This window comes from Tachysurus vachellii, chromosome 16 (genome assembly GCF_030014155.1).
Source record: "Tachysurus vachellii isolate PV-2020 chromosome 16, HZAU_Pvac_v1, whole genome shotgun sequence".
NCBI lineage: Eukaryota > Metazoa > Chordata > Actinopteri > Siluriformes > Bagridae > Tachysurus > Tachysurus vachellii.
This window is the reverse complement of record NC_083475.1, coordinates 11,879,573-11,906,563: the sequence shown is the minus strand read 5'-3', so window position 1 is coordinate 11,906,563 and position 26,991 is coordinate 11,879,573. Positions and strand designations below refer to the sequence as shown.

The 26,991-nt window shown below is 38.5% G+C and overlaps 1 protein-coding gene across 5 annotated transcripts; it reads left to right on the top strand.

The window, feature by feature from the left end:
• Window positions 1-2,590: 2,590 nt before the first annotated feature.
• LOC132858652 (ubiquitin carboxyl-terminal hydrolase 15-like) lies at window positions 2,591-26,991 on the top strand. 5 transcript variants are annotated; one of them, XM_060889031.1, is made up of 22 exons: window positions 2,591-2,762; window positions 4,155-4,282; window positions 4,559-4,689; window positions 5,844-5,970; window positions 6,438-6,583; window positions 7,934-7,995; window positions 8,420-8,509; window positions 15,277-15,421; window positions 16,288-16,461; window positions 16,733-16,891; window positions 17,822-18,046; window positions 18,985-19,068; window positions 19,159-19,253; window positions 21,138-21,326; window positions 21,457-21,569; window positions 22,834-23,109; window positions 23,221-23,291; window positions 23,375-23,490; window positions 24,549-24,698; window positions 24,796-24,899; window positions 24,991-25,079; window positions 25,221-26,991. In XM_060889031.1, exons 1-22 carry the CDS (start codon window positions 2,674-2,676, stop codon window positions 25,440-25,442), a joined length of 2,985 nt encoding a protein of 994 aa, XP_060745014.1. In that variant the 5' UTR covers window positions 2,591-2,673; the 3' UTR covers window positions 25,443-26,991. The 5 variants fall into 5 exon arrangements, with proteins under 5 accessions (XP_060745014.1, XP_060745016.1, XP_060745019.1 ...); XM_060889033.1 differs by lacking the exon at window positions 8,420-8,509; XM_060889034.1 differs by lacking the exons at window positions 2,591-2,762; window positions 4,155-4,282 and adding an exon at window positions 5,174-5,233 and having other exon boundaries at window positions 4,563-4,689.

Genomic DNA, 26,991 nt, shown 5'->3' with positions numbered 1-26,991 from the left:
GTATTACTGCTCATTCATGCAAAAATCATGCAGATGAAGAGTTCTGGTCAAGAGCTTCAGTCAATGATCACAGAATACAGTGCGATCATCTGTATTCTGATGTTTGAAGTGAACATTAACTGAATTTAATGAGCAGCTGTGCAGATGTTGAAGCTAAAATGTCCAGTGAGTGTATATACACCAAATATATCATATCATATATTAGCTCACAAGCTAATGGATGAACACTACTTGAACCTTAACCCTGTTCCCTATATTTTCAGAGCAGTAGCACAGACATTTTTGAGAGTTGTACCATTTTGAAGTACTGTCTAAAAGCATATAGGTTAATACCAGTCTGCTTAGGAACTTCCCTGTCTAATTTTAGGCATCGGTATTAAGAGTCGACTCAGACTCAATCAGAGCGCAGTGTTGATCATAGATATCTATACACTAGATGTCGCATTGGGGTCCTAAAAATGCGTCAAAAACGCCGCCATCTTTGTACGGTGCTCCTTTACCTCAAACGCACGGACGATGCCGGACTTCTGTGCTGCATTTGTTTGTTCAAATGAAAGAAATCTAAAAACCAGACAGCAAGGGATTACATTTCACAAGTGAGAATGTGTTTTATGATATTGAATGCTAGGAAATTATATTTCTTGTTCCGTTGGTTTGTTTCAGTCCTTGGTTAACGACCACAGCTAATCCATGCTAGTTACTCATTAGTTTTTGACAGTTATGAAAACAGACAATGTTTGTAGATTCCGAAGCTCTTAATAAGGACATTAAAAAGTGACCCATGCTTAAATCAAGTCCCAACTTTATGTATGTTTTGTAAGATTCCCTTATCTGTCAAACATATTTTATTAGATTGTCCTGGACTTAACACAAGCAGAATGCTCTTTTATTAAGTTACTTCACTTAAAGACATATTTAATGACATTATGCCTGAAAAGTGTTTGGATTTTTTTATCGTATGTTAATTAAAATAAAAAATTGTATAATATGACTTGCTGTTTACATTTGTTTTGTTTTTATTGTATTTATGATATTTGTGTTTTTATAATTGAATTTTGCCATGAAAATAGCTTTTGATTGCTGACATGGTATTAAATAAAATAATCTGAATCTGTTTGTAGATTCCCAAGTGATAAACAGAGACATCAGTCATGGACAAGTTGCAGGGACACTAAACACTTTTTTTAATGGTTAACTCAGCTGACAGTCCTGGAAGGATGTCACCAGTTAGGTTGGCAGTTCAGCCTCAAAGTCAAACTTTGTGGGGTTTTTTTTTGGTTTATGTGACTTTAGTACATACTTATTTAATGTGGCAAAAGTATTGCGGGAAAAGAATAAATAAAAGATTGAACAGTCTTTGGCACCTCAACTTTCACATTATGTTCCTTTCAAATTTGTGATTTGCTTCCACCTGCAAATTGCTTTGTGTATCATATTTAATAAACCAATACAATTTAAATGTTTAAATGAACATGTATAGTCACACCATTGTAGCAGTGTTGCATGCAGTAGGTTATAAAGTAAGTATGTGATTGTTCATTTAAAGTTTACTCAATGACCAATTAATTAATGACCAATGTTCCAGTCCTGGAAAAACATGGAAAATGAGAGAAAAGAAATTGTTCTGGAAAATTATTATTTTTAAATGTTCTTGATCATTTAAAGAACAGTTTACAACTGGTCGAAACAATTAACATTAGTAACAGAAAGCGCTCTGTTCAGGGACGCTGAGTTTTGACGGGTTTTTTGTTATGCTGTTTAATCTCGCTGTGACGGATGACGCTGTCTTGTGTTGGCGGTTTCAGGTGCTAGGAATGGTTTAAGTGCTCGAATGTTTTCAGCAAATGGTGACGGGTAACCAGGTTATATTATCCTTGTTAATCTGAATATCATGTGCAAGGGGAATGCACAGCAAACTAAAGCATGCATGACGGCATTGGCCTGAGAAAGATTTATTTTATAAATGTTGAAATTTCATTCACATGACAAATTGTCTTTAAAAGTATAGTTAAGTAATAGCCATAAAGTGTACGTTGTTTTTAAGACTTCTGGAGAGAAGGACATATTACTTTAGGCCGTGAATCTGTGAGCCGTGTCTTTTTTTGCTAAATTTGAAATGTCCTGGAAAAGTCCTGGAAAATGATCTCTGAAAAAGAGTGGGAACCCTGAACTAATAAACTTAGACCTACTAGCACTATGCATTATATTGTGAAAAAGTAGATTATCTTAATATCAAAACCTTAAATTAATGATAATTGGAATTAATGATAAATACATATCTGACCTTTTGGAACGACCAAAAAAAACTAGAAAATGGCATTCATGACGATTTATGGTGATTTTATTTCTTTGCCTACATTGACGCTAATGTATTAAGAGGAGGGGGTCCCCTGTACCAAGATGGCGGCTCAGTTGACGCATTCGTTCCAATGTACTGCCCTATACAAGGCAACATCTAGTGTATATATATCTATGGTGTTGATGTGTACCGTTTACCTAGCGCTAAGCTAACTAGTGCACCAGTGTACTTAATCCCACCAATCAGAAGCTCATTTCTTTTCGAAGCCTCGATGTTGACGACGATTGGCTGAAATGGTATCTTCGTTCACGTTGACGTAAGACTGTGACGCTCCTCCTTTCCCATGATGCAGTGGGGCAAGGGTGTAAGGAAAGATGGCGGAGGGAGGAGTAGCTGATCTGGATACTCAGAGAGGAGACGTCGCTACGCTGCTCAAAACTCAGCTCCGGAAAGGAGACACTTGGTGAGAATTTAACAACTCGCTTCCCTAGGAGTGGTGTAGGCTTCGGCAGCCCGAGTCATGTGATGACAAGCGCGACATTAGAGGATAAATCAGCAGAACGTCCCGTGTTGACAGCTAGCTAGCTAACGGTGCTGTTAGCTTAGCCGGCCTGAGCGTTCGTTAACACAAACAGCGAAAGGGTTTGTTTTCCTTCATTTAAGGTTTAATTAACTCCCACTAACCGAACAAGATTAGTGTTGGTGTTTGTTTTAAAAAATACCTACCAAACCCATTAAACTCTCAGTGTCGAAAAGGCGTTATAGCTTGTAGCCAGTTGCTAAATTAGCTAACTGTGCTAACGTTAGCTACGTCTGTGATGACCAGCCAGGGTGGAGACGAGAGATTGGCACCTGTCATCAGAATCTTTCTCATGAACCACCTCGTCCTGACCTAAAACACTCGTATACAGGGACCGTGACTTTAAATTAAGGAAGATTTCAGCTCTGAAGTTTGGCTGCTCTGACACCCCTGATTCATCAGCACTTTAACTAAAACTGTATGATGTGTTAAAGCAGACAGACACGTTGACGTGTGTGCTGATGAGCTGCTTCAGGACTGGGACGGATGATGGTGCTGACTGACTGCGCCTTCATATATTTTATGGACTTGAAGCTGCGCTGTAACTGTAGAATTGTAGCAACAGCTCAGATTAACTCAAGTATCATATTGATCTGTCTAATATCAGTCGCTTTAATGGATATTATATTAAGAGCTCATATATCAGAGATCTCACTGATCATAAAAGCCTTTTTAGAAATGGCTGTCCTCTTAGACAGATTGTATCTGATTGCACCTTGTGACAATCTCCACGTAGAACTGAACTGTCAGTCATCACATCATCCGTACATGTTACACACAAAAAAAGCATAATATTGCACAATATTGTTATTTGCACTACCATGCACTTCTCACACTTTATGTACATAACTGATCAGTCATATATGTACCGTCTCATCGTCTGTTTTGTCTTGTTTTGTATAGTATAGTGTTATTTATGTCTGTAGACATTTTTAGAGTCACAAACAGCTGGAACCAGATTCCCTGTGTGTCAACATCAACACACTTGGCCAATAAAACTGATTCTGAAACTGATTCTGATGTAATGTACTGAGCTGCTTTAGGTCATGTGTTTACTGAATGCATCAGCATGTATGTTTTACTGAGTGGTTAAAGTGTAGTGTAGAATTACAGCATTTGGTATTTGCTATACAGATAAGAATAAACTATAATCTTCTTTGCTTGTTTTTATAGATATTACAATGAAATATATTATCATGTATCTTACTTTGCTTTTTCCTTCATGTAGAGATTTAACTATATAAATGTAATAAATGTAACTTTTTTTTGAAACAGGTACTTAATAGACAGTCACTGGTTTAAGCAGTGGAAGAAATATGTGGGCTTTGACAGTTGGGATAAGTACCAGATGGGAGATCAGAATGTCTACCCTGGACCAGTGGACAACTCGGGTCTCCTTAAAGGTCAGCCGGAGCTTTTGATTTCCTGGAAAAGAGCTGCTTGTTTTTATGTTTACATTCAGAACGTTGATGTTGTGCCACAAATGAGAGTTTTCATATGTTAATAATAAAATATATATTAATAAATTAATAATAAATATAAAATTTTTTATATGTTAATAAAAAAATGTATAATCATATATCAATTACATTACTCTTATGCAATTAAGTATTTCATTAAAGTATACACTGTTAGCCACACATTTGACCAACGCCTGTCTCTGTCTTGTACTGTTTTAGATGGGGATGTTCTTGACATTAAGGAGCACCTTATTGATGAGTTGGACTACATTCTTGTGCCTACTGAGGGCTGGAATAAGTTAGTGAGTTGGTATGGGCTGACTGAGGGCCAGGAACCAATCGCCCGAAAGGTAAGTTTTTATCTGTGAAGGCGTACACACGTGTTTTATAATGTGTGGATGAAATGCTCTGTATGCTTCAATGAGGATGTTTGTGTGATGTTGAGTGAAGGCTGGTGAGATTGTGTTGTTGATATAGTTCTCCACAGAGCCATTTCCATTCACCTCAGTCATAAGATATTAAGCGCTACATCTAGCAGTTGCTCACATGCTCATTTTATTTTATTACCAAAATATGTTTTTGACTTTACAATAAGTCACGTCTTAACACGCGTAAATATAGTACTAAAACTTTTCTGTCCTTCTACATTACTTCCACAAGTTGTACTTCCTTATTCCGTATTTTAGTATAATAGATGGCCATGTTGATTATTTAAACGTACCCAGTCAAGGCATCATGGCTGCTTCTGGAGTTTCTGTTTAGCCTGATTGTTCCTCCCCTTTTAGCCATGTATGTCACAGGGGTATCAAGTAGCCTGTGCGTTTCTATTTTAAGAGGGACTCTGGATGACTGCAACGTTACATGGAGCGATCTGCTGGGTACAACATGCAAGAGGTTCATTATTTTTTCCTCAATTTTGATGGCTTCTAGTTGTACATGGAAGGCCGATTGGATTTAGCGTTTTGGCTGGTGCTTGATGTAGCCTAGATGCTAATTCAAGGCACCTGCATTTGTGTGTCCTCATTTGGAAAGAGGAGGAATGCTGGCTGAGGTCAGAGAGGGAGAGAGACAGGGAGTGAGTGAACGTGTGCTAGAGCTAGTATTGCAGACATGAGTCAAGTCAAATCATTTTGCTCAGTTGAGAGTGGTAGGAGTCATGGGGTTAATCTATATACATTGACTGTGTTGATAATAGCAAATGCAAACCAAGAACAAGTGACCGTTTATCCTTATAGCTTGTTGCTTCACTTGTGGAGGAGTGGTGTGAAATAAATAGTAGGGGTCTCTTCAGCTGTCTCTGTGCACGGTTGCTAAATTAAGCGTCTCTCATTTTCGTGTTTCAGTACAGGTCTTGTTCTAGAGCAGTGACTTTACACATATACTGTTTTTTTTATTGCACTTCCTTTTTTCAAAACAATTTCTGTAGTTGGGCATTAATATCTAATTTCCAAGTAATTTGTTCATTTCCCTGTTGACATCTTGGTTCTGCTCTCTGTACATGTAGGTGGTTGAGCAGGGGATGTTTGTGAAGCACTGCAAAGTGGAGGTCTACCTTACTGAGCTAAAGCTATGTGAAGACAGCAACATGGACAATGTCATCACTAGACGCTTTAGTAAAGCGGACACAATAGGTAAGTTTTTGTGATTTGGTGACTTAAACCCAACACCCATAGTTAATGTCATCCAAGCCATTTTGCTGATCCTCTCTTTCTTTAGCTCAGATAACGATTTGTGTTCATAGGAACACCCCCCACCCCACCACCACCCCAAAATGTTGTTTATGCTCTAAATGACCTGTATTACAAAGGCTCAGTCTGTCGTACAAATTACAAAGGCTCAGACTGTTCATGAATGCTTTCCACATTGTAGATTAAAACTGAATTAATGGAACTCAAGGTTGAAAATGATTTCATAACATCTGAACAGTGTTAAAGTCGTAAAGGTTAATATTTTCATCATTAATATGAAAACAGTGATAGAAGTCAGAATCTCTGTCCAGTGTATAAATTTTACTTTGAATTTTCAACAACTTTGACTAGACACACTACATAGCATGCCTGAATTCACAGATGCATAACATGAGACTTGTCCCTCACAGACGCTATCGAAAAGGAGATGCGCAAACTGTTCAGCATTCCTGATGAAAAGGAGACAAGGTTGTGGAACAAATATATGAGTAACACCTTTGAGCCTTTGAACAAACCGGACAGCACTATTCAGGATGCTGGACTTTACCAGGGGCAGGTAGGAAAATTATTAAAGAAATTGAAAATAAAAATGATGCACAAGTAGCACTCATAGGGACTTCATAGGGACTTTTATGGTCGAAATCCTCTACTTGACAAATAAAAATGTTATTAAAAAATATTTTATTTCTTTAAGTAGATGTTTACAGTCAAGTCTAACGCTGTGTAAAAGGTGGGTGAGTCCACCCCTATTTTTTTCTTAATTTTTTTTATCATTACAGTTTCTCTGTATCAAGCTCAGTATTTTTTCAAACTTAATGAGAAATGTGAGGGAGCGGCTGTTTACAGCTCAGGTGTAACTATAAATATTCTTTCTTTTTTTTTTTTTTTTTACATACTTTTAAGTATTGGCAAAATGCTGTCATTAAAGGAATGCAGCACTTATATTATTACAAGAAAATAATCAACTTTATGATGTTAATGCCCTTCAGCTTTGTCACACTGCTGTGTGATTCATTATTTTTCTCTAAAAGCATGCACTGTAATGTTTCTTATGCTTTTTGATGAGCTACCTTTAGTTTGTATGACACCTTTATCCGTTGCATAAACACGTTTCACTTTGGTGTTGCTGTAGTTAGCCCTACATTTAACACATCATAAAAGGTCCACAATAGTGTTTTCTGATGTTTCTGGACTGACTGGAAAAAGGACAGCTGGTTATGTAAAGGACAGTGACTGTAAGCAGCAGGGGTGTGTGTCCCAGCTGTTCATTTAAAGTTTGTCCAGAAAGATGTCTAGATTCTGTAGCTCAACATTTATGTAAGTGTGTAAAAGTCAATTTTAGGTAACCGGCAGTATTAGTGTCATGTCAGGCGGGTTGGATAAAAATAAGTACTGACCGTTAACGCATCACAAAGCTCTATTCTGAATGCATGGACACATTAACATTCACAACCAAGAATACAATTTTTTCAAATTATGGTTTAGCAATAAATGTGACATTTGTTAGTTTTGCAACCAGGAACTAAAATTGACTTCATTAGGATTATACTGAATGAGATATTTACATATACCCAAATGAGATTTTATTTAAATTGGATAATTTTTTAAATAAAGAATTTACATGTATGTAACCTTTTTAGCTCTTTGCTGTATTTTGCCCTCTAGTGTAATATAACAGAGAATAGCGCTTTTTCAATTGAGTTCAGTGACAAGCCACAAGTCTGTTTTTATTGAAAATGTTTCAATTATTTGGTGGACTGGATAAGAACATTTTATCTGTGCTTGATGTTATAGGCTGCAAGCCCTGAAGGGGAAAATGCCTTAAGCAGATCACAAGTATTTGGATATCGAAGATAATTTTAAATCCTTCAAACTTCAGCTGAATTATGTGTGACTTTCTTTGCAGGTTCTTGTTATAGAGCAGAAGAATGAGGATGGAACTTGGCCTCGAGGTTCCACTACGTCGAAGTAAGCGATTTTCATATTACTCAACGCTTTTTTTTTATTATTTTTAAAAATTTTTAATCATCACAAATCAACATGTTTGTCTCTCTCTCATCTTCTGTGTGGGTGTTTATTTAGTGGAATCTAAATACTAATACAAGAACTATACCATGAAATCATACGTTTCTAGTGTATTACCATTTCATGATTATAAGAACCTGAAAAGCCCTCTTACAGCCCCATGATCATGTACAGCTTCTGCTACCCATTTTTTTCATCTCTTCCTTTATTACTGTTTGTCATGTTGTGCATAGCTGCTACACTCTGTTTATACTTTGGTTAAGTTGCTTCCATAACCCATTTCATTATATATACAAAAAGAAGAATAACAGCTGTAAAGGCTTTGCTTTAATTTCTTCTAACTCATGATATTCTTTATCTTTTGAAGGTCATCTGGTGCTTCAAATCTCTCTGCTTTACCAAAGATCTCCCCTTCATCTCTCACAAACAATCATAACAGCAGCTTCAGCAGCAGGAAGTAAGCGCCAAATTGGGCGTGGTTTAGTGGGATGGGTTTATGGGAGGGTGGGTCTAATATAGTTGACAACATACCCAAAGACCGCATGGGTTTGTGTGTTTGTGCACTTCAGAGCCAGCTAAGCACGCCAAATAACCTCCTTTCCCTCATCCTCTGCCATTCAGCGACGACAGTTTTCTGCATCGGCAGCAAAATTCTAGCAAATGCTTTATAGCAAGGCTGATGCCTTCATTATTTTTATAGCTGTTTTGCTGGAGTGCACAAGGGAAAGGAGGAGGGGAACAGTTTGGAGTACTGGGACAGAGTTTGTGTGTGTTCTTTTGGCCAGTTTGGAGTGTCTGTGTATGTGCTGGTTTTCTCTGCAGTGTATCACTGCTTAATGCATGTGAAGATATGTGGAAGTTAAGGCAGTCACACTGACTTGCTGTAGCCCACTAGTGACACTGGATATAAGAGCTCCCAAGATCAGCCTGGCTTTCCTATGGTTCTTTGATATCAGATATATCACTTTATTAACCCTAGAGGGAAATTCACAAATGTATAGGTAGTCTCTCTAAATGGTCAAAGAAAGACATTTGTTCAGTTTTGCCATGGAGTATAAATCTGTAATTAATATACGGCTGCTTTTTTTTCACTCTTATTCACAAACTTTACAAGACTGTAGGAAGAGACTGCAAGAGTGGTAGAAGACAATTTTCTACCACCTCAGACACCGTCATGCAACCTTACATACTGTTAACTGTTGGTGAGGTAGTTGATTGAATATGCAGCCGGGTGATAATCCACCCCGACCGCTCAAGCTTCCCGACCAAGGATGGTCCTCTCCATGGTCTTCATCAGGTTGGAGGTGAAGGCAGTAGGTCTGATGTGGTTCAGCTCCCTGGGGTATGCAGTCTTTGTTATTGGAACCACACAGAAAATTTTCCACAGGACTGGGACCTTCTCCGGGCTGAGGCTCAGATTAAGGATGTATCTGACCACCCCACATTTCTCTGAGCAGTCAGGGGCTGATTCCATCTGGAACGTCAACCTTTCTTGTCTTTATCTTTCCTAATTCATACTTCACCTTCTCCTGAAGTAAAAGCCCTCTTCTTTTTGTTTAGCAGATTTTTGAGCTCAGAGGTCACCCAGGGTTTGTTTGATGGTACAGTATTCTGTATGGAGTACCAAGAGTGAAGAGAGAACCAATACAAACAAAGTCTTTGAAGATCATCTCCCTGGAGGCTGATGATCTTCACAGACTTTTTTTGTATTGGTTCTCTCTTCACTCTTGGTGTGTATTCAGGAAGCAGATGGACAAGGTTGTGATTTGAACAGCCCAGAGGGGTAGGGGAAAGGAGCTGTATGCGTCCTTTGCATTTGCATACCGCAGGTCTTGTGTTTTTATTGTCTCTGGTATGGCATTGAATGGATTGTGTGAATGTAGGAAGAGTGGAAGGTAGGCAGGCATGGTTAAAGTCACTAGAGATGAGAAGGAGAGACTGTGGGTGCTGGTTCTGTAACTGAGTTAAAACACTGTGTAATAACTTACACGCAGCGGTGGCATCGGCTCTGTCCATACACATTGATCGTGTGTGAAAACTCCCTCAGAAGGTAATCTGGTCAAATGCTGACAGCGAGTAACTCAATGTCTTTGGTTCAGTGATGTTCCTTAACACTGATGTGTGCACTAGGTTGCACCACTTTTCGTTTAATAACACCGCCAGGCCCACTCATTTCTTCTTACTGCTCTCCGCAACTTTTCTGTCTACCCGTACACTTTTAAAACCATCCAGACTTACCAGTGAGGCCGATGTGAGATCATTCATCCATGACTCAGTAAAAACCATAAGGCTGCACTCCCGGTATTCTCTCTGCAGCTGGGTTAGCGCTGTTAGCTCATCCATCTTATTGGAGACTTGAGTGGACATTTCCCATGATAATAGATGGTTAACATGGTATATACCTCAATTTCCTCTCCTTGCGTCTCAGTCCTGCTCTGCAGCCTCTTTCCCTTCTCTGTATCTCTGAAGGAATCTCCGGTTTCTGCCCGTAGAGAAGTCCGGCGCAACTTAGAGCTAACAGCTGATACCCGGTGTAAACAATGGAGCCGTGGCTGAAGGTGTCTCCTGAGGGAATTCTAAATAGTCCAAACAAAAAGCACATTGGCATACTGCAAAGATTACCAGCTTGGACCCGTTAGTTGTGTGGTTTGATAAAGTGCATAAAAATACAAAAAACATGCCAAGAAACTAAAAAAGCAGAAAGGAAGGCAAAGCTGCTGTGACTGGCTGTCACTCATGTGGCGCCATCTCGGAACTGAAAGAACGCTAAATGTTCTAGTCTCAAACACAATCCAGAGACAACAGTCTTTCCTCTTTCAATCAAAGCTTTTTTCTTTAACATCTTTGTGTCTCACTGTTGCTACTGGTGAAATCAAATAGAAAATGCTTTTTCTTATTGTGTTTATTACATGAGCCACTTTTAAAGAGAAGAAGCCTTTATTGTTGGTTGTTGGTCTAGATTAGTGAAGGTCTAATTCAAAAAATCGCCCTCAACCTAAGTGTTTTTTTTCTTTGTCTTTCAAAAAAGAAGATGGTACTTTACCTTTTGCCTCAAATGCTACCTTTAATTTTATTGGTATCTCTCTACATAAAGGACTTAATTGGACATAATTGGAGCTTAAGGGTGGCTTTTGTATCTCAGGATTCATTTGCATTGGCAGCCTTTTTAAAAACTCTTTTTTTTTTTTTTTTTTTTTCTTATAGCTGAGTGATAATTTAATTTATGTATGCGAGGTACTGTTATTGTGAGGTACTTACTTTTTTAAAGTACATCTATAACCTTGGACAACAGAAAGAAATGATGACATTTTATGAATCAGCAGATTTTGGAAATGAGGATTATATGTAATCAGCACACACACCGACCCTCTGAGCTGCGCTTAAGTGATCACAGGTTTAGATTTAGCTTGTAGTGTCCACTAGTTCACTAATTCACTAGTTTGTGTGTGTTTGCCCTTCTAAAAAACTGCATGCTGACACCAAACCTCAGGAAGTGATAACATCCATATCCACAACTAAACAACTAAGTTGAAGTGCTCTTTTTCACCGCTTTTCATCATTTGCATGCATTTGAGAAGGCCACCTTATATATCACCACTTTTTCTGTATGAATGCTGTCTGATTGCTGTGAAAACAATTTTATTGTTTTTAATTGTATTCCTGTTTGATGACTGTTAAATTCACGACTTTACAATGATTCGTTTTTTCTAGTTTTACCATGTATTAGCAACTTATGCATTTTGAAAAATGTGATAGTTCAGCAACCTGTTCCAGGTGAATATCTTTAAATTAAGGGTTAACTTTTTACTAATAAACAGGTACAACAGGATACACTTGAACAGTTGTGGGCTTCTTGCTCAAGGATCCACCAGTGTTAGCTTGGTGGTGCAAAGTCATTCAAAAAAGACTTTATGATCAGTAGCCCAAATCCTTGCCCAAAGACTTGTCCATTTAAGCATTTAACATGGCTGCATTAACTAGTGGATAGTGTTGTTAGCTAGGACAGTAGTGAGTTAGGAGTTATAAATGTAGGTTGTTGGTTTGAAACTATGGAAGTCTCTACTCAACAGCTTACTGTATGAGTACACAAGGACACTTTCCTCTTTTATTTTAAAGGAACCTCCTCGTTTTCATATCTCTTTATTTGAACCTTTTTTTTCTCTCGACTAACTAAGCTGTTAGTAAATATGAACGTATGAATTAACAAAATGCTGAGAATGGGTAAATCCAAATATGCTCTCTAATATAACCAACTTTACCTTTCTTTGTCTCACAGGCTTCATACCTGATTGCCCAAATTCCACGAGAGTTTAAAAAAAAAAAAACATTTTTGTGTAATAGTTTTATATAGAGTAATATGATATTTAAAGAAGTACTGAAGCTGCTATTGTAATTTGTAGTCTGTGTAAAGGCTGTTAAGAGAAGCACAGGTTTACTCCTTCTTTGTGTTTGTGGTTCACTATAGTTAAAAACAAAAATATACAGATGAGCTAAATCAGTGTTTTCTTGTAAATGAGATTCATGTTTGATTAGTGAAAATTGTCATGCATCCCCTGAGTACGCAATAAATCTACACCCTATACTTATAAATGTTCTCTCATACTAGCTGTTTTATATAATAGTTTTAGATTTAGATATTATTTTGTTTGTTTTTGCTTTTGGTCTAATAGATTTCTAAATATTTGCTGATACCAGGCTTAGATAATGTGACCCAGATCCAGGCACAACAAAATCTCAATAAATCAGGTCAAGGCTACACTTTTCATAGACTTGGGTGGGTAGTGATTTCCAGATATCATGCTGATGTCGCTTTTATACACTACCCATTGGCTGTAATAATAATAATAGTCAGATGCTGGACAAGGTAGACAATGAATAATGTGAATAATTTATTTCTGCCCTCATGAGCCGATTACAACTCGTCCTAGTTTTTTAGATGACATTTCTCTGTTTTCTATGTTTGCATTATCATATTAGAGAATATGCTTATAAAAAACAATAAAGTTTACAATGAAACAGCGTTGTATTCACAAAACAGAGGGATTAGTGGTCGACTGTACGGTAGATCTTAGTGTTGTTGGTTAAATCTGAGAAAGAAAGCAAGTGCCAGTGGTGGCTCAGAGATTAAAGCTTTTTAAATGATGATTTAAAGTTGGGAATGTTTTGTGTTGCCTAGCCTCATCTGTTGGGTCCTAAAGCAAGGCTATGGACAAAAGCAGTCCACCAAATGATTAAATCATTCAGAGAGAGGAAAAATAGCATTTCAGTAGAAGAGAGTTTCATTGGTTTTGTTCTTCTCCATCCTTATTAATGCCTGACCACAAAAAGCATAATGCTGTGATAACTGTGCTCCAAGACCTCAGAACTTGACAGCTGTAGTGTCTGAAAACTGCACTAGTCTCCATTCTCACCAGTAAATTTGAAACTGAAGGAAGTTGCTTTGTTTCTTTGATATTTCAGTGTGACCTCCGTGTGTATCTGTATGTAGGGAGTCTGATCTGTCCACTTAGAATTCAAAGAGTGTGAAAATGGCTACGCCCCAAACAGTGCATTATATACAGTGAACAGGGACTGAATGATGACACGGCATGCATCTCCTCTGATGTGTATCCTTCTCAGCACAGCATCATTATGCAGCATCTTGTTTAGCAAATCTGTTTGAAATGTGTGTTAAATATTCAGCACACCCTCCTCTTTACGGTCATCTTTTCCCAACCCGTTTGCCCAAAGAATTTGCTCTGTGTGTGTGTGTGAGGGGGGAAAATAGCAAGTGTTAATTGTTTGGATTCTCCTTCGTCTGCTTGTAACAGTGACTATGTAGGCAGAATAATACTGCCTGTAATTGTATAGAATAAAATTGCAGATGTTGTGTCTGTCTTAGATGGCACCGTTTGTGCTAAAGTAGAATCTAATAAATAATTAACCATGAGTCTAGTGGTGATGCAGAACCGTACAGAACAGTGCTTTTTGTCTTTTTTGTCATAGTTTTTTTCCCCCCTTTTCTGCATTTTTGCTCTTTATCTTTGCCCACTGCTCATCACCCCCCCCCCCCCCCCCCAAGAGACTCTCTCCATCATTGTCTGTCTTTGTGAGCTTTTTATCTCTGTAAACTCTGCAGTCTTTATGACCTTCACACTGTGTTTTCTGTGCTCGTTGCAGTGCTGTGTTTGGGGTAGTGTGCTCAATTACAGGCTTCTCTTCTCTGTATATTGGATTGTAGCACTCGACAGAAATGCTTAGTCACACAACAAGAGTGCCGTCCCAAGTCTCATCCGGAGTGCTTAGCACCTGGATTGCTTAGCATACCGCAACCTTCTCTCTCTCTCTCTCTCTCTCTCTCTCTCTCTCTCTCTCTCTCTCTCTCTCTCTCTCTCTCTCTCTCTCTCTCTCTCTCTCTCGTGCTTTCTCTCTCTCTCTCTCTCATTCTCCCCCTCCCCTCTAGCTGATCATCCCGGTGGCTACTGAAGCTGCCTTACTAGCTTTCTGTTTCTGTTCTATAAATATCACCCCCACCAGGTCTCTTCCTCCCCCTTCCCTCTCCACTGTCTTTCTCCATCTCTCCTGTTTGGAGCGGGAGGGACAGGACAAGCTCGGATGACACCACTGGCCTGCAGAGCTTCCCTGCTTCAGCAGTAACTGGGAGCTGCTATCTACTTCCTCTCCTCCCCTTTCCCCTCTTTCCCTCCACCTCCCCCCCTCTCTTTCTCTCCCTCTCTCTCTCTGCATGTTTGTGGGGGCATGGCGGCCGAGGGGAGATGCTCCTGTGCTGCTGGTGGTGCCTGAGGCCGGAGAGGCTCGAGAGAGTGCTGAGCGGCGACACCACACAGCCAGATCAATGGGAGCGAGGCGTGCACTGCACCCAGAGGTCTGCTGCAAAACCATGTGCTTTCACTGGGGCCTTGGCGGGGAGGACGTGCGAGACTTGGAGTGCTGACTGTAGTCACTGAGCATGCCAGATTTGATGTTTGAGCTTATGTTTTTGTATGCATTGGATGGCAGTTTGGATTGTAGGACGTTCGGGCATTTAGATGGATAGGCTTTTAAAATAATAGGATTTGGATATTTGTTTATGGGAACAGGAAACTCAAGTCAGCGGTTTATTTATGATGTGATGCAGCTTCTTTTTGGACCATGCGCTTGGATTCATGCTTCCTCTAATTATTTTTTTTTTCTTGTATTCCCCCATCTGTCTTTTTGTCTTTCCTGGCACTTCTTTCACTGCAGTGTGAAAAACTCTAGCTACAGCCTTTCATCCTACCCTCCCTATAGCAGTTACGAGTACTCGGACCAGAGTAGGCACAGTGAGAAAGCAGGCCTGTGTGGCCTCTCCAACCTGGGCAATACCTGCTTCATGAACTCTGCTGCACAGGTAGGTCATGCATTCACCTCATGAACTCATTTACTACCTTCTCAGTACCTGTTTTTTAAATTATTTTTTTCCTTTGTCATTGCTCTTATGACATCAAGATGCATGTTTTATAGATTTTAGCAATGTTTTTTTTTTTTACCAGGGGAGATGCATGTAATGTAGAGAATATAGATATGCAATTATAATTAGCTTTTTTGAGTTAAAGGTACCTTGGTGGTCTTCGAGGTCCAATTATTAAGTGCCTGAAGTTAATTTTAAAGGTACTCTGTGTTCACATATCTAGTTGAAAGATACACATTAACGGTACGAATTATGGAATTACCAAATTAAGGAAAAATAATGTTTTCATAATGGGGAGAAACACTTGAATTAGTGAGTGTGTTTACACAAAGATCATTTCAAACTTTTAAGAATTGATATTTAAGGAATAAAGTGATTTTATACAATTTATATTTACTGAATTTGTGAATAGGGGAATCTATAAATTACTAGCACTCTGATAGTTGTCTCGCTTCTGATTGTGTGCATGCAAATCAAGCAATACAGTATGAAAGAATGTTCTAGAAGATGGACTGCAGTGTTTAAAGAGTATTGAAAAACCTAGGGATGCTGTAATGTTTCCTCAGCAAGCATGAATTAGTGGTTTCAGCAAAAAGTGGCACTGCAGGGACCTGCAGGATGAACATTGATGTTTTGTATTGCTGAGTGTTGTGATGACACTTGAAGCAGTTCGTGTTTGGGGAAAGCAGGCAGTGGGTGTATATACTTTGTCCACTTTGTTGTTTTTTTTTTTGTTTTTTTTTTGTGAGTTTTTGCTGTAATTTTGTAATATGGATCTTTTTGTTTGTCCGTTGTTTGTCTTGCAGTGTTTGAGTAATATTCCCCCGCTCACCGAGTACTTCCTGAAGGACAAATATCAGGATGAGCTGAATGAGGACAACACTTTAGGAATGAAAGGAGAGATCGCTAAAGCTTACGCTGAGCTCATCAAACAGCTCTGGTCTGGCAAAAACAGCTACGTCACTCCTAGACCATTCAAGGTAAAGTGTCAAATATTTTAGAACAGAACAAACAAATGATAATGGCTTGAGCTTGTTTGTTATTTTTATATTTTTTTATTGTGGTAACTGCATAAAGATTGACCAGGGCATCTTAGTATATTGTAATTTTTTAGAACGCTATAATAAACAAAATTGTTTTATAGATAATTGTTGGCAGTTTTAAGGAAGAAATAGTTGTATTTTGTTTTGTGCTTAATAACAATTTGCAAGGTTTAGTGGTTGTTAAAGGGTGTTCTGTCTGTGCGTTTAGACCCAAGTAGGGCGCTTTGCCCCTCAGTTCTCAGGCTACCAGCAACAGGACTCCCACGAACTGCTAGCCTTCCTTCTTGACGGCTTGCATGAGGACTTGAATCGCATCAGGAAGAAGCCCTACATTCAACTCAAAGATGCTGATAGTAGACCAGACAAGGTACCTTACAGTCTGCAGGTTCCTGTGCTATAAATTCTTCTCATAATTGATTTGAGTTTTGTAATAAACACTTGCATAATCTAATTACTTAATAGTTGTATAACATGTGACAAAGACACACACATGCATGCACCGTTGGATATTCTCTCCAGATCAGATTAATCAGTAATAACAGTTAAAAACTACATAAATAAGAACATATGCAGATTCATTATTCATGAATATTTTCCCTCTTGGTCTCTTGATTGGCTCTGTGGGGTTTTGTGTGTGGCTTGACATACGATGCATCACACATATGATGAATGAATTCAAATGTACTGTCAGTTTTGACCCCATACCTCTGATAGTGTGCTGTGAATTATATCAATAATGTCAAGGCAGCAACAGCTTAGTAAACATATTTTAACAAACATTTTACTCCTAGACATCTTTAATTATTGTGACTAATACTACTGGTAGCTTAGTGGTTAAGGTGTTGGACTACTGATCAAATGGTTGTGAGTTCAAATCCCAGGGCCACTAAGTTGCCACTGCTGGGCCCCTGAGCAAGGCCCTTCACCCTCTGTTGCTCAGTTGTATAAAATGAGATAAGAATGAGATAAGAGTGTCAGCTGAATGCTGTAAATGTAAAATCATACATTAAATTAGTGACTGTTATCGTGCCTTGAATTCTTTTCTTTTTTGAATTACAAGAACTTTTTTTCCCCAAATATAAGTAATTCAGGTTATACTTGTCGCCAGTTACTGCTAAACATGGTGCTTAAATTATGAACTTGTAACACATTTTTTATAATATAGGACCTTGATGCATTATTTAATATGCCAAATAACTGTTATGGTTTTTACAGTATACTATTGTGTTTAGCACCTTGTATTTATCATGCACACATACTGCTTACACTGAATCACTGAAAAGTGCTCACTTCTCAGGTAGTAGCTGAAGAGGCCTGGGAGAACCACATCAAGAGGAATGACTCCATCATCGTGGATATTTTTCACGGTCTCTTTAAGTCTACATTGGTCTGCCCGGTGTGTTCAAAGATCTCTGTGACTTTTGATCCATTCTGTTACCTAACACTTCCTCTTCCTATGAAGAAGGAACGGACAATAGAAGTCTACTTGGTGCGACTGGACCCCCTCACCAAACACACACAGGTAAACAATTGGTGTTTTTCCACCAAAAGGTGGCACTTGGCTCTGCTCTACAAATTTCACCAGATCATTCGGTCAGATACAGATAGAGCAAACTATTGATTGGCCAAAAAAATTAATTTATAGTAATTTGCAACAGCTTGACCTGTGAGCCTTGGAAAATTTACCATCTGGGTTGGGCAAATCCCAAATACTGTCCTTTACCACTCAGTAATACCCAGAGAATATCTATTTCCTTTCACTGGTGTTGTGGGATTATGGTAAACGGAAACAAACACGTTGACAGGATACGGATAGTCCTGGGTTCAGAGGTATTACTGAGCCAAGCTGTTTGGTGGAGAAGCAAAATAAATGTGCTGTGTGTACACATTATTATTCTTTACTCAAACCTATAGCAAGACTGTGCTAACTACGGATCTTCTAGTTGTTCAATTCAATTCAAATTTATTGTTATAGCACTTTCAACAATGGACATTGTCACAAAGCAGCTTTGTAGAACATAAGAAACATAATACAAGAAATTTAATATTATACAAAGATTTATATAATACAGAAATTAATGTCAGACATATTTAAATGTGTTTGTATTTATCCACAATGAGAGCCTGAGGTGACTGAGGCAAGGAAAAACTTCCTTAGATGGAAGAGGAAGAAACCTTGAGAGGAACCAGACTCAAAAGGGAACCTCATCCTCATTTGGGTGACAGTAAAGGGTGTGATTATAAATATACAGTCTGACAATTGTGTATTGATTAGGGTTGTTGTCCTCAAAGACCACAGAGTTGGTATCTCCTCTTAGAATGTCTGAAGTCTAATCTGGAGCTGCAACATCTTTAAATGTTCATTTTATTTCATTAGTAAAAACCTTAACAACCTGGCTTTGGAAGAGAGACTTTTAATATCTACTAGAATTTTCTGCTCTTTATTCTTGCATTTCACAGTACAAGCTGACAGTACCCAAAGTTGGCTACATCTCAGACCTCTGTGCTTCTCTTTCGCTACTGTCCGGAGTGCCTGCGGAGAAGGTACACAGTTACGGTTTCACAATGTCTAGGTCTTAGGGGAAACATTCATTCCTGACAGATTATTTGCTCTGCTTTGCTGTTGCTTTTTAGATGATTGTCACAGATATCTACAACCACCGGTTCCATCGAATCTTTGCAACTAATGAGAACCTGAGCAGTATAATGGAAAGGGATGATATCTACGTGTAAGTATGGTCAGCGATCTAGCCAGAAATGAAAACAATCATGACAATGCTTTGGAACAAAATGACTGCAACAGTGTAAGTGTGGTGACCTGATTAATACCATGGTGAAGTTTTGACATTTTAGTTTTTGAATTGCAAAATAATTAGGCTTCAGTCCAATTTGTAGTGGCACATAGTTATTCAACAACACCAATCCTAAAGCCTAATGGTTAGTCTGTGAGGAAATCATGTTTGGCTAGTAAGGTTTTAGGATCTTCGGGCATAATTTTAGACTGCATCTTTTATATTGGCTCTGTACACACTGCAGTCTTTATAGGAAGAAATCCTAGGCAAGGTTAAGTAAAAACATGTCGGTTGAAATGGATTTATGGTATCTTCGAGTTGAGATAAGCCCTATTCGGACGGGACTAGTTTTACAGGGGTTCATTAGAGAAATTTCAGTTTCACAGACTTATTTTGTGATTTTAATCCCGTCCGAATCTGCCATGTCTGTCTTTTTCTCACACGACCTGTGTAAAAATTGTTAAGCCAAATCAATTGTGAGCCAAATCACGTAAATTGTTAAGACTGGCTACTGTAATATCAGTTTCAGGTAAGAGTACTTTCATTTCTATAGTCAATTACATAACGTGAAAATTATATAAAAAGTATTTATTCCAGTGGGTTTATAAGAAGTTCTATATAAAACCATATGATGTTAAACATTTTTTACATTTGTTTTTTTTACTATTTTTTTCGCTGCCATTTTACTATTGATCGGTCATATGACCATACGCAATCCACGCATCCTGGACATGTGGTCTTGTGCAACGCCCACATGTAAAATACATACACTCCTACCTCCGTAATAAACACAGAGATGTTAGTGCCGTCCGAATCCATACATTAAATGACAGACGTCGGCAGAAAAAAATTCTAACTCAAACGTCGTTTGGAAAACTAGTCCCGTCCGAATAGGGCTGTAGTCACACATAGTCACACATCATAGTCTTTTTATGTAGGTGCCATCAGATAACAACTACTGAACCTGAACTACTGCTTTAGTTCAGTTCATTACAGCAGTGTAATGCCATTCAGTGTCACACCCAGATGTATATATTCATAACAAACTGTTTAGAGGTACCACAATCTAGTCTGGTAGTAGATAGAATCCACCATTTTATCACAGATAACATATCACAGCCCCCAAGCACCTTATCCTCATGGCTGTTTGTGCAGCTGTTTTATAGTAATTAGGGCTAATAAATTCATGGCAATTGGCAGATGACCTTCATCTCATATTTATCCAACTGAGTTAAATAAGGATATGGGCCTTGCTCAAAGACCCAGCAGTGGCAGCTTGGAGGTTCTGGGATTTATGCTCAACCATCCAATCAGTAGTCCAAAGTCTTATCCATTGAGCTAGCACTTCCCAAATACATGAGCTGTTGTAGTTCTTTTGTGTGATTATGATACAGATGATGCACTTTTTCAGTTTTAGATATTAATCTTTATATCAAGTCCACACTCTGAACATACAGTATTTACACTGGTCAGCACTGTTTCTGTTTATTGTCTTTTGTGTATTGTCTTGTAATTTTTTGTTTTCACTGTCTCACTGTTTGCACCAGGTTGCACAGTTGCATTTTAGGTGGCTAGGACTACTTACTTAAGTCCTTAACTCTGTTTTTGTTTTGAGTGGCACCATGGTCCTGGAGAAACGTTGTCTCATTTCACTGTGTACTGCAACAGCTATATATGGTTGAAATGACAATAAAAGCTAATTGACTCTTGACTAAGTTTAAGCCACTAGTTCAGAAAGCCTTGTAATACATTCTTCTTGGCTATTTGGTGAAAGATTTAGTATTAGTTGTGTGAAATTGACTGCATGTTACTTCTGTATAGGTTTGAGGTTGGAGTAAACCGGCTAGAGGACACAGAGCATGTGGTGATTCCTGTGCACCTGCGAGAGAAGTATAAGCAGTCTGGCTATAACCATAGCAGTACACCCCTGTTTGGTCTACCCTTTCTCATAACCATCCCACGCACTCTCAGTGAGGAGAAGTTATACAACATGCTACTTCTCCGTCTGTGGTATGGCCCCTTCTCCTCCCTTTTGTTTCCATAACTCCCCCTGTCCCTCTCTTTTCCACAGCCAGTAGTCATGTTTCCAAAAGTTAGCTTGAGAGCACAGGTAAAAATTTTCTCTGTGTCACATTTACAGTCGTTTTGTGCGCTCCGCTCTGGGAGAAGAGGATTGTGAAGAAACGCACTTGTCCAAGCAGCACGCCATCAATGGCAATGCCACTAACGGTATTCTGGAGGAGGGCTCGCCCAGTAAGCATGCTGTTTGAGTGCATCCTTTCTTATGCCCTTGTGTTCACAGAAAGCATCTTCATCACTTTAATTACAATCAAGCTCAAGCTACCAAGCACACTCATCCTGTGCTCAAGGTGCCTTACACTTAAACAAGCTGACATGTGCTGCATTTTTACATTGCAATAAATTTTTATTTTCATGGCAATTTTAAAGACCGTACCAATAAGCTAACATGAATAATTTGGCCCGAATTTTCTTGATGGTTAACCATTTTCAGGGTAGATTTAAATAACAACATAAAGTCACCTCAGAAACACAGAGACATTTCTTTTGGCTCATGTCTGCTTTCTGTGAGCAAAGAGGTTTGCATTTTGTCTAAATATCTTATAAATTGTTGTAACATAAACCCTCAAGTCACTGTAAAGTCACTGTAAATAAAAGGCCTTCATAGCACTAGGACAGTAGTAGGCACAGAAAGCTCCACATTTATAAATCTTCATGTGGGGTTATTAAATATACAGATATTCTTTAAATTTGTTTTGTATTAATTATTTTTTCAGGAGTTTGCTACTACTAACAAAGCATGTATTATTGTGAATGGTTTGTCAAACTAATTTAATGGGTTGGCAAAAACAGAATTCTGTTCAGCAGAATGAAGCTAATATAGTTAACATGCAATGGGAAAAATATTAAAGAAATAAATGCATGCTCAAATCTAAATACACTTGCTTTTATAACATAGTCTTAAAAAAGTGCTAAATTGGATGTTATGATCCACACAACTGTTTTTGGGTTGTCCACTTAACCCTCTTGTCTTACGTGGACTTTTGCTAGAGTCTGGTATCGTTCTATAAATGTGCCTATGAACCAGCTTCTTGCACAGATAGAAGCAAATTTACTCTATTTAAATTTAAAAACAGGAACTTTTTAGTCCAGCCTTTAAGATCCTAATGTTTGTTGATGAACAAGAATACAAAGGATGCTCTAACTAGGGGCTGTATAGTGTCTGAGGTTAAGGTGATATGAGTTGTGATGGCTGACTTCTACAAGCTACACACTGTAATCTACATACATTTTTTTTTTACTACACTGCAGGACATTATTTCAGAACTGGATGCAGTTTAAAACAAATGTATTGCCATGTATTTACAAAATAGATTTTAATGTGAACGTCTTTTGTATCTAAAGATTAAAATAGACACTACATATTTATCTGAGCAAATACGTTTGGAGGAAGTGGTGTGAGAAAATGGACCTTACAGAGCAGTGAATCTGATTTCAGGTGAAATGGAGACTGATGAGCAGGATGATGAGTCCAGTCAGGACCAGGAACTCCCATCAGAGAATGACAACAGCCAGTCAGAAGATTCGGTGGGTGGGGACAATGACTTGGAGAATGGGGTGGGCCCAGAGAACACGACCAAAGGCCAGCAGCTCACAGGCCACAAAAAGCGACTTTTCACATTCCAGTTCAACAATATGGGCAAGACTGATTTGAGTTTTATTAAAGAAGAACCACGCCAGATCCGATTTGATGAGGGACACTTTCGACTTAGTGGTATGACGCTCAGACTAACATTAATCTGCCACTCTGTACTTCCTCTATAATTTTAATAATTATAAATCAGTGGCACAGTGACTGATTCTTTTTTTATCCTCTGCCTCACAGACAGATCCTATCTCTCCTTGGACTGGGAACCAGAGATGAAGAAAAAATACTTTGATGAAAGTTTAGTGGAGGTAAATGATTTATTATTATTATTATTTTTTTTTTCAGTCTGTTCATATTATTAATGCCCATGTTCATGCCTCTCTTGCCCCAGGACTTTGATAAGCACGAAAGCATGGAATACAAACCTCAAAAGAAGGCCTTCTATAAATTAAAGGACTGCATAGAACTCTTCACTACCAAAGAAAAGTTAGGAGCAGAGGACCCATGGTGAGGCTGAGAATATCCAATTTTCCCAATGAATTTTCATTGCTCTGTTACTTGAATTTTTTGGTGTTCGCTTCTGTCCTCTGTCTTTTTCACTTTTTCTGATAAGATACTGAAAGGAATAGTTTTGCCAAAAACATGCACAAAATATTCTATTTGTTGCAAATGTAAGTGATCAGTCAAGACAAGTTTGGATAATGGATAGATTTTAAACACATAATAAAAATAAATATAAATGTATAATGTTCAACAACAAAAATAACTGTAATGTGCTATCACATTAGCCAGTACATTTCTAGTGTACAAATTCCATTTTTAAACTTGGGCCCCATATTCTGAGATTCTGAACTTTATGCTGAATGAAGTGTTGGCCAAGAGAATGAGAAGCAGCAGGTCAGAAGCTCAGAGGCCATATAAAGAGAATATTCGCATTTCGGTTCACACTGAGGACAAGACTTCTCTGATTTTCATTATAGAAGATACACAGTGAAGAATAAATTGATACAGCATGGCTGTTGCTAGACAATGTACTTTTTGTCCACAGATTGCAACTTACATATTTTTTATCTTACTTTTTTTTTTAATTTATTTTTAGTTTCTTTTTTCAAATCAATGGTCTTCTGCTGCTGTGCCCGAGCTACCTCAAGGCTGCACATTCTGTAGTGCATTCTGAGATGTTTTTCTGCTCACCTAAGTTGCATAGAGTGGTTTTCTTAGTTATTGCAGTCTTTCTGTCAGCTGAAACCGGCATAGTCATTCTCCATTCCTCTGTTATCAACACACCATTTCTGTCCTCAGGACTGCTGACCACTGGATGATTTTCTTTATTTCACCTCACTGAGAAAACTTTAGAGACTGTTGTACCGCATAATTTTATGTATTGCTCTGCTGCCACCTTATTGGCTGATTAGATAAGTGCATGAATCGTATAGATGAAGAGGTGATGCTGATAAACTGTTCAGTGAGTGTATATGTTTTATTGATTCAGTTGTTTAATTGCTTAAACAAATTCATTATTAACTAATGTGAGGCTAAAACTGGTTTTATGTGTGTGGATCCAGGTATTGTCCTAGTTGTAAGCAGCATCAGCAGGCCACAAAAAAGCTCGACCTCTGGTCCCTGCCTCCTGTATTAGTGGTCCATCTGAAGCGCTTCTCTTACAGCCGCTACATGAGGGATAAGCTGGACTCATTGGTGGACTTTCCCCTTCGGTAGGCTTTCATTTACTATGCTTAGATTTACCATGCTTGTATATATTATGGATAATATTAATCTATAATTTGTGGTCACTTCTGTTGTTCTGTTCAGAGACCTAGACATGTCTGAGTTTCTGATCAACCCCAATGCTGGGCCGTGCTGCTACAGCCTCATTGCTGTATCTAACCACTATGGAGGAATGGGAGGAGGCCACTGTGAGTGTACAAACACAAACACGCACAATGTCACTAGCATGGGTTTCTTTACTGTGCATATTGAATCACATAACTTTGACACAATTATTAGATACGGCCTATGCCAAAAACAAGGACGATGACAAGTGGTACAACTTTGATGACAGCATTGTATCTCCAGTCAGTGAGGATCAGATTGTGGTGAGAGATCTTTTATACAGTTATAGTTTAGTATACAGTTCATTTTAACCTTGTTTGGCATCAGATGTTGTGGTTCATTTGGACTTGAGAACAGCTACAACAGTTTAAACCATTTTCCAAAATGTGTTTGTTTGTGTGTAGTCCAAAGCAGCATATGTCCTATTCTACCAGCGTCAGGACACGGTAAAAGGAACAGGCTACTTTGCTCTCGATCGTGAGGACATTGAGGAACAAGGGAGCAGCTTGACACAGGAGGTCAATGGCCAGAGTGATGAAGATGATGACGAAGAGGAGGAAGACTTAAATGACAACGAGCAGGATGAAGAGTTGGAGCCAAATGACATTTCCATGAACACCAACTGAGGTGGGACTGACCTGGCATCACAGGAAGGTGGTGTCTGTCATCTGAAGCCATATCGAGAGCAACAAGTCTAGAGAGTACCACAGCTGGAGGGACTGGGTGATAAGAGCCCTTGTGAATTTAGCCTCTACAGCAGGGCGATTTTTTTTATTTGTTTTTTTTTCTTCTCAGTTTTCCACATGGTTCCCCTGCCCCTGCTCATTCTAAGCCTCTAAAGCTTTGATGGTCAAAGAAAGCCTGAACTGGCTAAACAGAGGTCTAAATGTCAGCAATGTTGCTCTTACAGTTACCTTCATTGTAGTGTGCTGTTCATTTAAAGGTTTTATCTTTATTTTGCCTTGTATATAACGTTGGATTGACAGGGAACCACTGGGTTTTAAGGATAATATTTCATTGACTGTTATTGTTGCACACTCCATTATGTTTTTAGAGCTAGTATTAGTGCCACACATACTGCAGAAGCGGAATATAGCTTTCTGGTGTCCAGTCTTTCAGCTGCTCAGATAGATGTCTTTAAACCAATGGAAAATCTATCAAGAAGCTCTCTCACTCATGTCAGAAGAGTGCTGATATGTAAAGTGAAATCTTTAGTCAATTGTGCTGCTGCTGTATGCCTCCTTATGGGTTTTTAGAGTAACCTAAGCCTGGCAAATAAGGGTCTTCTGGCTCTGACTTTAAACCACATCAAAAACAAAGGCTTTCTTAAAACCATGATGTTTAAGAACCATAGCTTTACCATTGTTTCAGAAGTTAGTCTCATTCTTTTTCACCGTAGATGCTTTTTAATGAGATTATGAACATTTTGGTGATACAGTAGGTTTGTCTCTTGCCTCCATCACCTCGCCTTAAATCTAATCTCAGACTGTTGCCTGTTTGCACAGATGTTAGTTTGTTTGCATTTCTCACGTGCACCTAATGTTAATGCAGCTGTAGGTGCAAGTTCACTTGTTCATCACATACCCTCCTTACCATGAACCTACATGCTCTAAGTGACTGCTGAAATTTGCCTGCTCTCTCAGATTGGCAGCCAGAATGTATTTGACTAAGGAATTTCTTTTTTTTTTTGGATTGATGCCTTCTATGGAAAGATTTTTTTTCCTCATTTTAGCTTAGGGGATTGGTGGGCGGGGGGGTGCCGGGATTACTAATAACTACACAAAAAGTGGGGCTACTGCTGTATGTTCTTTGTGTAATAGGGAATGGGGATAATCAGACTATATGAAACAGGTAGGCTTTATATATAATGTATATAAGAATTCACTCTGTGAGTGCACATTTGATAAATTTATTTATTTATATGTAAGCGTTACAAAACAAATTGTATTTAAGACCACAAGAAGAGAGAATATGTATTGTCCAGCAGTATAACTGGCATTTAGTTCTGTTAAAGGATGTTCTATTGCTTGGAGTCTTTTGTAAAGCTAACACTCTTGACATCCTTGCATGACGAATGGGGTTTCAGCGTTTGGCTGAACTTGAGTTTACTTGGGTTTACATTTGAAATGTGCATGTGTATTTATATACAGAACTTCAATAAAGTTGTGTAAAGTC